The 13,517-nt window shown below is 40.0% G+C and overlaps 1 protein-coding gene across 3 annotated transcripts in view; it reads right to left on the bottom strand.

Moving 5' to 3' along the window:
• Window positions 1–13,517, bottom strand: part of RNF175 (ring finger protein 175) — a 48,177-nt gene that overhangs the window by 27,389 nt on the left and 7,271 nt on the right. For 2 of the 3 annotated variants that reach the window (XM_045055760.1, XM_045055761.1), the window contains exons 2-3: window positions 10,961–10,998; window positions 7,522–7,663 (exon numbers count right to left, since the gene is read on the bottom strand). In XM_045055760.1, the coding sequence (XP_044911695.1) occupies window positions 7,522–7,663; window positions 10,961–10,998 (180 nt within the window). Of the gene's footprint in view, window positions 1–7,521; window positions 7,705–10,960; window positions 10,999–13,517 lie in introns of those variants that run through there. The other variant, XM_019828822.2, reaches the window with a different exon arrangement.

Raw genomic sequence — 13,517 nt, 5'->3', positions numbered from 1 at the left:
CACTCTTCTGTTGTTAGATGTATTCTATAAACATCAATTAGTGCAGGTTGATGAATGGTGCTGTTCAGGTCAACTCTATCCTTACTAATATTCTGCTTTCTTGATCCATCAACTACTGAAGGAGGGTGTTGAAATCTCTAACTAAACAATGGATTTGCCCATTTCTCCTTGTTCAATCAATTTTTGCCTTGTATATGTTGATGCTTCTTGTTAGGCATATACACATTAAGAATCGTTATGTCCTTTTAGGGGGGTCTTGGTGGCTCAGTCAGTTAGTATCAGAGTCCCAATTTTAGCTCAGGGCATGATCTTATGGTCATGAACTCATGCTTGTGAGATTGAGACCCACAATGAGCCCCAAGTCGGGCTCCACTATGGGTATGAAGCCTCCTTAAGATTCTCTTCCGCCCCTCCCCTACTTATACTCTCTCTCTCTTAAAAAAAAAAAAAAAGAGTTGTTATGTCCTTTTAAATAACTGAATCTTGGGGCACATGGGTGGCTCAGTCGGTTGAGCCTCCGACTTCGGCTCAGGTCATGATGTCATTGTTTGTGAGTTCGAGCTCCATGTTGGGCTCTGTGCTCACAGCTCAGAGCCTAGAGTCTGCTTAAGATTCTGTCCCCCTCTCTCTGCCCCTCCTCCACTTGCACTCTCTTCCTCTCTCTCAAAAATAAACATCAAAAAAATTTTAAATAACTGAATCTTTGATCATTATGTAATGCCTCTTTTTCTCCCTGATAATTACATCTTTATTCTTATAAGTGAGTTTTTTTGTCAACAACATATAATTGCGTCTTGTTTTTTGTTTTGATTTGTTTTTTATTCATGGTGACAATCTCTGTCTTTTAATTGGTGTATTTAGACGATTCACATTTGATTACTGATATAGTTGGATTAATATCTACCATATTTGTAACTTCTCTGTTGCATAGTGTTTGTTTCTTTCTTTTCCTCTCTGCCTTCTTCCTTTTTTAGACTCTTTGGCTTTAAGTGAGAATTTTATGATTCTATTTTCTCTACTCTATTAGTATATTAATTATATATTTTTTCATTTTTTTATGTTTTTGGTAAGGCTTCTGGTCAATAGTAGGCTATTAGTAGTTATGGTCTTGGAAAGTCAAAAGTTATATGCAGGTTTTCAACTGTGTGTGTGGGGGGGGGTGGGGGGGTAGGGGTGGGCAGCATCCTAACCCTCCTGTTGTTCAAGGGTCAACTGTAGATTGTTACTATTACTGCTTTGAATGAAGAGTTATCTATTAGGTTAAGAATCAGAAAGAAAAGGATTTATTTTATCTTCATTTACTCCTTCTCTGACACTCTTCCATCATCTATGTAGACTTGAGTTTCTGACCTATACAATTTTCCTTCTTTCTGAAGAACTTCTTTTAACATTTCTTGTAGGTCATGTCTCCTGGTGATGAATTCCCTAATCTTTTTGTTTGAGAGAGAAAGTATTTCACTTTCACTTTTGAAGGATAATTTCTCTGGATTTAGAATTCTAGATTGGTGGATTTTTCTTTGAATGCTTTAAATATTTCACTCTATTCTTTTCTTGCGTATATGGTTTAAGAAGAAGAATCTGATGAAATTCTTGTTCCTCAGTAGGTAGGGTGTTTTTCTCCCTCTGGCTGTTTTTGAATTTTCCCTTTGTCTTTCTGCAGTATGGATTTGATATGTCCAGGTATGGATTTCTTGGTATTTGTTCTGCTTCTTCTCTGAGTGTCTTAGGTCTGTGGTTTGGTGTCTGTCATTAATTAAACAAAAATTCTTGACCGTTAGCCCTTCAAATATTTCTTCAGCAGCTTTATTTCTTTCTTCATTTTGGTATTCCAATATGTGTATATTATGTTTTTTGAAATTGTTCTACGGTTCTTGAATATTCTTGTTTTTTAAAATTCTTTTTTTCTCTTTGCATTTCAATAATATTATTGAATTTTATTGAATATTGAATTATTGAATATTATTATTATATTCAATAATATTATCTTCAAGCTCACTGATTCTTTTCTCAACCACATGTACTTTATTGATAAGCCTACTGAAGGCATTTTTCATTTGTTTCAGTTTTCTTTTTACTTTAAGAATTTATTTTTTTCATGGACTTTCCACCTCTTTGCTTGCATCACTTATCTGTTCTTGCATGTTATCTACTTTTTCCATTAGAGCTCTTAGCATCTTAACCATAGTTACTTTAAATTCCTAGTGTGATGATTCCCAAATCACTGCAATGTCTGGGTCCGGTTCTGATGCTTGCTTTGTCTCTTCAGACTGTTTCATTCTCCTTTTAGCATGACTTCTAAATTTTGGTTGAAAGGCAAACATAATGTGTGGGGTAAAAGAACTGAGATAAATAAATCTTTTGTGTTAATTTGCCTGGGGGTTGGGCTGTGATTAATGTTTGCTGTAGGTATCAGAGGCTTCGATTTCCACTAGTATACTTGTTTCTCTCTCTCTGAGCTTCCATCAAAACTCCTTCTTGTATAGCCTCTGAGGCTTGCAGCTCTTTCAGCTATAATCCACTGTTATACTGGACACCTGCGATGTGGTGGTAAGGCAGGCGGACAGTGCAGGTATTCTATTCTGTGATTAAGTCTCAGTCCTTTTGTGGGCCTCTGTCTCTGTGCCATGGTCTTTACAAGTGTCTTTAAACTTTTAGCTTTCCCTTTGGATGAGACAGGAAGGCTAGAGGGGGCTGGAGTGGGTAATTTCTCTTCCCCCACGTTGGAGAAGGCTCTGATTTCCATTGCTGTGTCTCTGTGATGGAGAACACTCTGGGTCTAGCTCAGAATGATTACTTTTCCCCTCCCTCTGCCAGAAGCACAAAGGTTCCCCCCCCCCCCCCCCCCTTGGCTCTACACCATGGGAATCTGGTGGCGTTCCTGGAGCTGGAAACCTAAAATAATATGAGGAAGCCCCTAAGACTGTGGCCGCCAACAGTTTCCCTCTCACACTAGGCTAAACTCCACTTCCAGCAATTCTTTGAAGTTACTCCTTACGTGTTTCTAACCATTGTGCGGCTCTTGCAGCTTCTGCTGCCAGTCAGGAGATCTCCGCTGTGATTCCCTGCATTCCCCTGTCTTTCCAGATATTGGCTGGTGGTTTTCCCACTAACCTTAATTCTCTGATAGATCCGAGAAAACTTATTGACGTTCAGTCTGTCTAGGTTTTTCTTGTGGTAAGATGGGGGTGATGACTTTCAAGCTTTTTACCTGTCAGAGCTACAACCAAAACTCATTCCTATTTTTAAAAATTCCATCACTCGAAATATCAGGAAATGGAGGCTCACTGTGGTTAAATGCGTGGCTGAATTCTTGTAACTCCTAAGCCGGTACTCTTCCCTTTACCATCCTGCCTCTGGTTGCTATTAACACATCTCACAAAATCAGCCTGGGGAACAGTGTGTGGGCAAAGCATACGGCAGAGCAGAGGGTGTGGCAGGAGAAGCAGGTGCACTGCTTTGAAAAAAAACAATACATTGAGATCTTGTAACAGAGAGTGCACATTAACAGCTGAGTATTGGCTTTAGGTTTACAAAAGGGCTCAGAAAAGGATTCTTTTATTAATAAACTGCTTTCACTGTGTGTGATTGAAAATTTTAAACTATTATATATTATATCAATATCTTTTGAATGCATTCAGAGTTCAACTCATGGTACTGAACACTCACTACGTATCAGTCACCGTGCTAGAAGTTCTCACAGGGAAGTGTTTTTGAATTCTAGTAACTTTGGAGATACTTCAGTGTTTCCATTTTGCAGATTAGGAAAGCATGGTGCAGAGATATTTAAGGAGCTTATCCTTGACATGAAAAAAAAAAACCCAAAAACTAGTGAGGTTGGATTCTAGTCTCCACTCTGCAACTAGTTAGTTATATAACCCTGACTGAGTTTTTTAATCCCTCTGAACTGTATTTCACAAAGGGGATAAAAAATAATTATCTTCTGGAGTAATTTAGATAATGTATAAAAAAACACTTATCACAACTTAATAATAACTAATTTATATGTAAATATTTATATATAGTAATTTATATACAAATCTGTTACTATAGGAATTATAATTAAAATGTTATAAATAATAATGTTACTAATAAATTGATAGAGATTATAAAATTGAATAATGGAAATAAACTGTATTATATGGCCCCTTGTAGAAAAGAGCCAAGAACTTCATGAACCTTATAAATATGTTCAAAACTCTCTGTAGTTCTGCTAGAGGTCACATGATCTTAGACGCCAAGAGAAACAATGTAAAAGTTAGGTTTTCCCTGGATGATAAGGCTGTTCAATTCAACATTTGTGGAAACATGTCCTTATCAAATTCCATCCCAAAGATGTTAAATTGAGGGGTGCCTGGATGACTCAGTTGGTTGAGTGTCCAACTCTTCTTGATTTCAGCTCACGTCATGATCTCATAGTTTTGTGAGTTGGAGTCCCACATCGGGCTCTGCACTGGCAGCTCAGAGGCCTGCCTGGGACTCTCCCTCTCTCTCTTTGCCCCTCCCCCATTCTCTCTGTCTCTGTCAAAATAAATAAAAATAAACTTTCAAAACAAAAGATGTTAAATTGAAGAGTATGTCAGGTGCAGGTTTTTTTTGATACGGTTCATGCAGAGTACAATAAGAAAGCTGGAAACTAGTGCTGGAATCAGCTATTATTGCTCTGGAAACCATTTCCAAATTCAACGGTTACAGATTTCACCACGAGTTCCTGAAATGGCTGTGTTCTGATGACTGGCTCTGGCAGTGAACTCTTTAGAAGAAATGCAAAGTATGGGGCAAATCTGAGGCAGCAGTATGGGAAAGATCAGCCTCACATGCTGGCTCTCAACTTGAGCCAAAGATTGTCAACAGAGACATGCAGGGAAAAGGGGCTACTCCACCCATTCCTTTGGGACAAGGCATAATATAGATTGACCAGTGGGCAAAGAAGTAGGAAATATTCTAGAGGGTAACCGTGATTATGAGCTAATCTAGCAGAGTCCCAATAGAGCTACCATGAGACCAAAATCTGTCCTTGACCACTGTGGGCTATCTTCATTTGGGTTCCCGGCTTTGTTAAAGTGCCAGGCAGGATCACTCTAACAGAAGCCACTGGGGTGCCTGAGTGGCTTAGTTGGTTAGGCATCTGACTTGGGCTCATGTCATGATCTCACAGTTCATGAATTTGATCCCTGTGTTGGGCTCTGTGCTCACAGCTCAGAGCCTGGAGCCTGCTTCGGATTCTGTGTCTCCCTCTCTCTCTGCCCCTCCCCCACTCACACTCTGTCTCTGTCTCTCAAAAAATGAATGTTAAAAAAAAAAAATTAAAAAAAGAGAGGCCACTATCACAGTCATCTGGTCACCTCCAAGGGGATCCTTAGGACCACAGAACCCCTCTTGGTAGCCATAAAATAGAGGACCTGTGTGATAGAAGAACACAGAAACAGCAACTTTGGGGAGAAGTGGGGTGACTAAGGGAGTCCAGTTGTTGGTGAAGGATGGGGTGCAAGTGAAAGTAACAAGCCTGGAAGTTATTCCAGGCAGCACAGCTTATGTAGTGAGCAATAAGAAACAATTTGGGAAGAACCCTCCAGCTAACCAACAGTTGTTGAGCTCAAGGATGTCTGCCTGGGACCAGTGTAGCCTGATTCATTAAGGGTTAGAACCTCCAATGGCAACAAGTCCTTCAAGTGGCCTCTGATCCATGGGCAGGTATATCTGTGGCTAGGTAGAGCCATTGTGTGAGCTCCACATTGACTGATGGTGATACACATCTTCAGAGAGTTGACAAAGGGGCAATTTCTTCAAATACAAGACAAGGACATAGTCTTTTTTGGGATAAGCCGCCTCGAAAGTCATCAAATAAAAATGGTGTTGGAGTAGTGGGGTATAATGCAGGTCAGGTGGCTCATAAGGCATTTCCTTTCAAGGGCAGGGGGTTTTCTATGCAAAATCTGTACTTATGTTGCCATGGAAACTGGACATGTTTTAAAATATCTAATCCAGAGATAATTATCAGTTACAAAGGAATTATGGAACAGGGCTATGAATGGTTTCCTTAAGAATTCAGGTTTCTTCTTACTTAAGGACTCCAGAGATTCTGTATATTGGGTTATTTCCATTTTGCAGATAAGAAAACCATTGTTAACATATATTATGGAGGTTTTCTTTTGTATAAGTGAATAACTAATGAAATTTTATTCTAGTCTTTTTCTTTTAAAAATAATTTGTTCAAGTGTAATATAGAGGATGTTTATTAAAATTTTTTTTAAATGTTTATTTTTGAGAGAGAGAGGGGAGAGAAAGAGAGAGAGAGTGGGGGAGGGACAGAGAGAGCGGGGACAGAGGATCTGAAGCGGGCTTTGCGCTGACAGCAGAGAGCCTGAGGAGGGGCTTGAACTCCTGAACCTCTAGATCATGACCTGAGCCAAAGTCGGACATTTAACTGACTGAAACACCCAGGCGCCCCAGGGGATGTTTATTTTAATTGACAAGACAGCACTGGCATGGCAGCAAATGTGTTTGCTTAAAAAAAAAAAAAAAAAAGGATGTCCCTTTCTAAATAAAATGTTCAAATTGTTTAAACTTAAACAGTATGCAGAATTCAAAAGGGAATAATTTTTGTGATAGTTAAAAATGAAATACAATAAAATACTGGTCTAAGCCAGCATTTCATACATCACAGATAAGTCTTCTTATACAATGACAAGTCCAAGACCCAGAACCATGTAGTGTTAATTGAGGACTTTCTTCCTGTGCAACATACTCAAATCTAAATGACTGGTTCTCAAATGTGGTCTCAGACCAGTAGCATCAGCACCACCGGAGAACTTGTTAGACATGCAAATTCTTGGGCCCCTATTCAATCCAGGACTTTGGGGGTGGGACCAAGAAATCTGATTAACAAACTGATTCACCTCTCCAGGTGATTCTGATGCACCTTAAAATTTGAGAACCACTGCTCTTAAACATTGCAGTAGGAAAGTCTCAGGTCCAACATGGCCTGAGCTACGATTCTGAGCCCATGAGATGGCAAAGTTCCAGGGGACTTTGCTCGATTGGGATTGGTGTATGAAAATGGGATCAAACTCTACTGATGAGGTCAGTGCAATTAGATATGCAAATTATCAATGCCAAGAGAGTTTATTGCTCAAAGTTAGCCTCAATCTTCTGTTTCTGCTATTCTTAATCCTCCTTTTCCTAGGGCATTGGCAGAAGTTGCTATTGCTAAAGGAAAATTGGTTTACTTAAACCAGGGATTCTTGGTCTTGTTACTATTGACATTTTATCACGAAGAGTTGTCCTGTGCACGTTTAGTGGCCTCCGTGGCCTCTACCCACTACAAGCCACAAGTAATTCCCATCCTCCTCTCCCTTCCCACTAAGGCGTGACAATCAAAAATGTTTCCAGGTGTTGCCAAGTATCGCCTGGGGGCAAAACTGCACCTCGTTGAGAACCATTGACTGAAACCAAAGCATTTCCTTCAAGGGAGGGATGTGGCAGGAAGAACAGGATTCCAGAAGTCCCCCTGGGGCAACTCACATTGTAGGACCGGCCATGCCTCTGTCTCCACTGTACCAGCACTATCTGGGCGATGACCAGTGCGCAGAGGAAGATCAAGATCATCTCCACGTGCATGGACTCATGGCCCCGGTGCATCTTGTACATCCTTTCCTGCTGCAGGCTGGAACCAGCAAATGAGGTCATCTGAAAAAGGCCTCAACCCTTGCACAGTATATTTAGGAAAAAAAAAAAAAAGTTTGGGCTCATAGAAAGCAATTGGAGGTTTCAAATGTAGGGGGTTTTAAGCTTTGATTATAGTTTTCCTGGTTGTTTTTTTTAATTAAAAACAATTTTTTAAAATTTTTCCTTTTCTCCCAGGCTTGAGGAGGGGGCAATGGAGAGGAGGAACCTGAGTTCATCAGGGATACCGATTCCTCTCAGCCCTTAGCTTGCCTGTGTGGTTTTGGCCTCAGCTTTGTCCTTTCAGGTTAAGGGATGGGGCTGAAAAAATCACTGATGGGCTCTGGACAGACCTGCATACCAGTCCCATCGCCACACAGACTTGTGAAAGTGACTCATCCTCTCTGCAGCTCAGTTGCCTCCTTGCAAACTTAAAATAATGGCCCCTCGGTACTTCACAAGATTATTCTCGAACTGCAAACCCCATGTTATTTTATTTGTTCTTAAATAAGGAATAATAATTATTATTAGATTATAATAAACTATGTAATATATTATATAACATATAATCTATAGATTATTATATTAGATTAAATAATATGAAATTTCCATTTTCGAAAGTCAAAGTAGTAAAATATGGTAATTTCAAGTAATTTTTAATATTTTGAAGTAAAAGGATATCCTGCAGATGGTGCTAATGGAGAGAATGTTATCCAAAGGCCTCCAGAAAACTCCTGAGTGAGCCGTATAATTTTTTTTTTTTTTTTTCATTATAAGGAGAAAGAGGAAGCCTAAGTATTACCTTAGGCGGGCATATTTAGATGATGGCTGAATGTTTCAGTTTTTAGTTGGACTCTTGGTTTTGCATAACGGTAGAGAAAACACTATAACAGTATGTCATCTGGTTTAACTTCCTATAGCAGAAGTGGCTTCAAAGAAAGCTTAGAGCAATGGATCTTGATGTTGCTGTAAATTGGAAATCACTGGGGAGTTTTAAAAGTCTCAATGTCCAAGCTGTGGCCAGATCAATTAAATGACCATTTCTGTGTGCTATGGGCTGAACTGTGGGCTTCCCCACATTCATATGTTAAAGTCCTACCCCCCTTCCCCACCAGTTACCTTAGAAGGTGACTGTATTTGGAGATAGGAACTTTAAGGAATAAGGTTAAATGCTGTCACTGGGTGGGCCCTAATCCAATCTGACTGGTGTCCTTAGAAGGAGATCCGGTTATAAACTCACACAGAGGGAAAACTATATGAAGATGCAGTGAGAAGGTGGCCATCTGCAAGCCAAGGAGAAGTGTCAGGAGAACCCAAATGTGCTGACACCTTGATCTGGGACTTCTTGCCCCCAGAACTGTGAGGAAGTAAATTTCTGTTTAAACCACCTGGTCTGTGGTACTTGTTATGGTAGTTCAAGTTCCCAATGTGATTTTAAGATGCAGCCAAGATTGAGAATCACTGGGCTAGAGGAAGAGAGAGCAGTCCAGGGTCAAGATTAGGGCAACAGGGAAAATTATGAATGTTGCCAATCAAGTACTTTATAAATAGTGGTTAGCATTATCTTTCATCCCTAGTGGGGCACCATGAGTCACAAAATCTCTTGAAGTTTTTTTCCACTTATGACAAGATATGGTGTGAATTTAGTGTGCACATCAGAAAACACTGCAGAGCTGTGTCTGGGTGGCTCCGTTAAGCGTCTCTTTCTTGATTTCGGCTCAGGTCGTGATCTCACAGTTTTGTGAGTTTGAACCCCGAGTCAGGCTCTGTGCTGACAGTGTGGAGCCTGCTTGGGATTCTCTCTCTTTCTCTCCCCCCCCCCCCCCCGCCCCCACACACTCATGCTCTCTCAAAATAAATGAATAAACTTAAAGAAAACCCCACAAACACTGCAGGGTAATACTCTGTGCCATAAGATTGTAGCCTTTAAAAGGCACCCCTTGGGTATGTGGGTTGGGTTCTTCCCCCTTTACTAATAATTTATTTTTTAAAATTTTTAAATATTTATTTATATTGAGAGAGAGAGAGCAGGGGAGGGGCAGAGAGAAAGAATCCCAAGCAGGCTATACTGCCAGCAGAGAGCCTGATGCAGGGCTTGAACTCACAGGAAACATGAGATCATGACCTGAGCCCAAATCAAGAGTTGGACGCTTAACCTTATGGGAATGAGCCATCCAGGAGCCCCTTTACCATAACTTCTACAGCTACTCTAACGAGTAGAGAAGTACTAGGTGCCTCAGAAAAGGGCACTGAGGGTGCCCCCTGCTGGAGAACGTGTAGAAATGATCCTGTAGAGCCTAGTAAATCTTGCCTGAGGTCAGCCTCTTTGAGATGGAATCTTAGAACGTTAATGCTGGAAGGTACATTAGACGTACTGAAACCCCTACACTCATCAAATGAAGAAGATGAAGTCCCTATCAGGTAAACAACCTGAATAAAATTACATTGTTAATAGTCTTTGTGTTGGAAGCGAACTTAAGAAACACAAATGATTTCCAGAAGCTCATTAAAAAATACACTTGCTCCTCTGAAGAAATGGGAAGTGAAGAAAAATAAAGGGGTACAAGAACTTATAGTTTTTACAGGCACAACAGCAAAATAACTATTTAATATTCTATTTAATGAAAAGACTTTCAACTTAGGCCATGTAGATAGTAGAGTGAATTTATCATCAGCCTAAAATAAGACTTGCATGGATATAAAACAAAATATGCTTTGTGACATTCATCTATTATATATATAATTATATATAATGAAAACACTCATTATATCATTATAGATAATGAAAACATCTCAAAATAACCTATGTGGATGTACTTTGAAGGTATCAAGTAGTATGCAAATGTAATAAGTATTTCCTATTTTGATTAGGAATACATTCATAATTGATTACCATAATGCAAAAAAGGAGGAACTTTTCCTTTTTCATTTTTTTTGGTGCCCACAGGGCCCTACTGGCCCCATAGTAAGTACCAGAACACAGGAGAAATAGCATATAAAGAAAACCAGATGTATCTTGTGCCTAAAATAAATACTAACTTGACACTGTCCTATTTTGAAGGACATATAAACCCAGCTTTGTGGGACTGCATGAATCACACTGTAGGAAACAGATGAAATCCTTGCGGTTTGGTTTATCCTGTCTTTGTGCATGCATGCTAAACTAACCCACCTTCTGTGCCCCGAGAAATTTACAAATAAATGATGGCTTTGTTTGATTTCTCAAACTCTTAAGGTGGAAATGTAATTTTTAGTTAAAATGTAAGTTTAAACAATTAAAAAAATTCTAATCACTTACTTCCATTCATCATCCGCAGAAAGCTTTGTGTGAGAGATCTGAAAAAAACAAAAAGAGCCCTTCTCAAAACTTCTTCATTTTTTCAGCTTGTATTTTACAGCATTACATGGGAAACTCAAGCCATGAAAAACAGTGATGTTTCCTAGTACTACAATAACTTAGGATGAAAACCCTAATAGAATATTTGCTTACTGAACTAAGACACACACACACACACCAAAAGAGTAATTAAGTTACTGTTAATAAATATTTGATTCTGCTCCTCTCAGAGAATCAGATGAGCCTCCATTCCTGTAGTTTATTTGGCAATTCAGTCGAGGTTGCAGACAGTGGCCTCCCAATAAGCAGTGTCCCCTTGGCTTTTGGGATATGATATGTAAATCCTGTTGCTGGTGTCTTAAATGATGCCAATGAGTAAATATCACCAAGTTCAAGGTTTTAGAGACCGAGCTGACCAGAGGCTCGACTTGTTTGGGGCATCTTTTGTGTCCTCCTGTTAATTTAATTTAAAGCCTGGCCCCAGGGAAGAGGGTAATCTGGCCTTGCCCTTGCAGACTGAGCTTGAGAACACAGAGACCAGGAAGTGTTTTCGAATGACCTACAGATTGTAGGCACATGCTGCCTTCCCTTGATCACTACTAATCTATTACATTTGGTCATTTGAAACCTTTAAGGCAATCCTTGGAACGACATAATCTTAAACTTTCATGGAGAGCACAGACAGCTTAATCCCTAGTCCTATATGTTAAAAGCTAAAATCCCCAATGACAGCAAAGAAGGGAATGCAAATAAGACATTTGTTACACAAATCTGATATTAAGTAGGTGTTTTTTCTATATGTTTTATTCAAATGGCACCAGCAAATCTGACACATGGAATAAAAAAATAATGCCATCCATTCAATCTAGGATTTCTCTGACTTGGGGTAAACAGGTTTCATAATAAAATCTGTGCTTCTGCCACAAGATTGAGGGGCTCCCTTAGAAGAGAGAATAACACAGCTAAGTACAGGCTTAGGCAGCATTTGCACAATGCCAGGACTTGCCAGATAATGCCAGGAAGGAGGATAATGCCAGGAAAGAGGAAATGGGTGAAGTAGCAGGTGATGCTGGCAGCTTCTCTATGGTTCCCTGCTTCTGGGTGATCCCATCAGGTGGTCCCTGATATTCAAATGGTGGTCAAAACAACTGGAGAGCCTCAGGAGGTCCACTGAGAGGGCTAGTTGAATCTTTAGACCCCAGGGTTTCCCCAGCCCCATCTTCTCTTAGGCAAAGTGAGGTATCTGGCTTGGGGCTGGGCTGGGGCAGGCAGAGACAGTAGGGGGAAAAGGCACAGTGCTTGTGCATTCACTCCAGCCCTGGATGTGTCCATTTACTGTGCCTCTCTCTCCCACAACGCTTCACCCCACATCTGGGGCCAACAGGGAGTCAATGGGGCACAATCACTTTATTACTGTGGGCAGAGGACCCTGGGTGCCTATGGGCTGGGGGTTGGGGGTTGGGACACATGGGGTGGGTTGGGAGGTGGCCCTTGCACTCTCCTGCTTCTGGCTATCCCCCCATTGCAGGGCTGAGGGCAAGAAGCAGCATCCCTGGGGTTGGGGAGAATAAGGCCCTCTGAGCACTGGGATCTTCCAGGAGCATGAGGACATTACTGCTTGTTGCTGAGCTCCTGCCTACCACCTGCCAGGAGAGTCCACCATTGGTTTCTGAGAACAGCTGAAAGTTGTTGCCTCTGGGGAGTGAAAATCAAGAATGGGGAAGATGGAGTGGTGATGGGGTCCCACTTAAGTCTTGTAGAACTCTTTGACTCTTTAAATTGTGGATATACAGAATTTTAATAAAAATTAACATGAAAAAGAAAACATTTCCATAAGATAGTTTTCACTTAAAAGTATGACAAGGAACTCTGATGATACAAATGTTATTCCTCTTAATTAAGTTGCTGAGTTCCCTACATCTTGTATCCTGATCTTTTGCCTTTGTTTCTCTCTTCTTTTCAGCTTCATTATTTTCCATAATTTTATCTTCTATATCACTGATTTGCTGCTCTGCTTCATTCATCCTCACCATCATGGCATCCATTTGAGATTGCATCTTGGTTATAGCATTTTTAATTTCAGCCTGACTAGATTTTAGTTCTTTTATCTCTGCAGAAAAGGACTCTCTGGTGTCTTCTATGCTTTTTTCAACCCCAGTTAGAATTCTTATAATCGTGGCTTTAAATTCTAGTTGAGACATCTTAATTATATCTGTGTTGATTAAATCCCTTGCCATCATTTCTTCCTGTTCTTTCTTTTGGGGTGAATTCCTCTGTCTTGTAATTTTGGAGGAAGAAAAAATAATGAAATAAAATAAAAATAAAAAAGAAAACAAACATTAAATAAAGGAAGCTAGATCCTCACTATGTTTTGGTTTGATAGTTAAGAGAAGCTTGATAGAAGAGAGAAAAAAGAGAAAAGAAAAAAAATTAAAAGAAGAAATTAAAAATTAAAAAAATTAAGGGGCGCCTGGGTGGCACAGTCGGTTAAGCGTCCAACTTCAGCCAGGTCACGATC

This window comes from Felis catus, chromosome B1 (genome assembly GCF_018350175.1).
Source record: "Felis catus isolate Fca126 chromosome B1, F.catus_Fca126_mat1.0, whole genome shotgun sequence".
Taxonomy (NCBI): Eukaryota; Metazoa; Chordata; class Mammalia; order Carnivora; family Felidae; genus Felis; species Felis catus.
The sequence above is the reverse complement of the archived record's forward strand: the minus strand, read 5'-3'. Positions and strand labels throughout refer to the sequence as shown.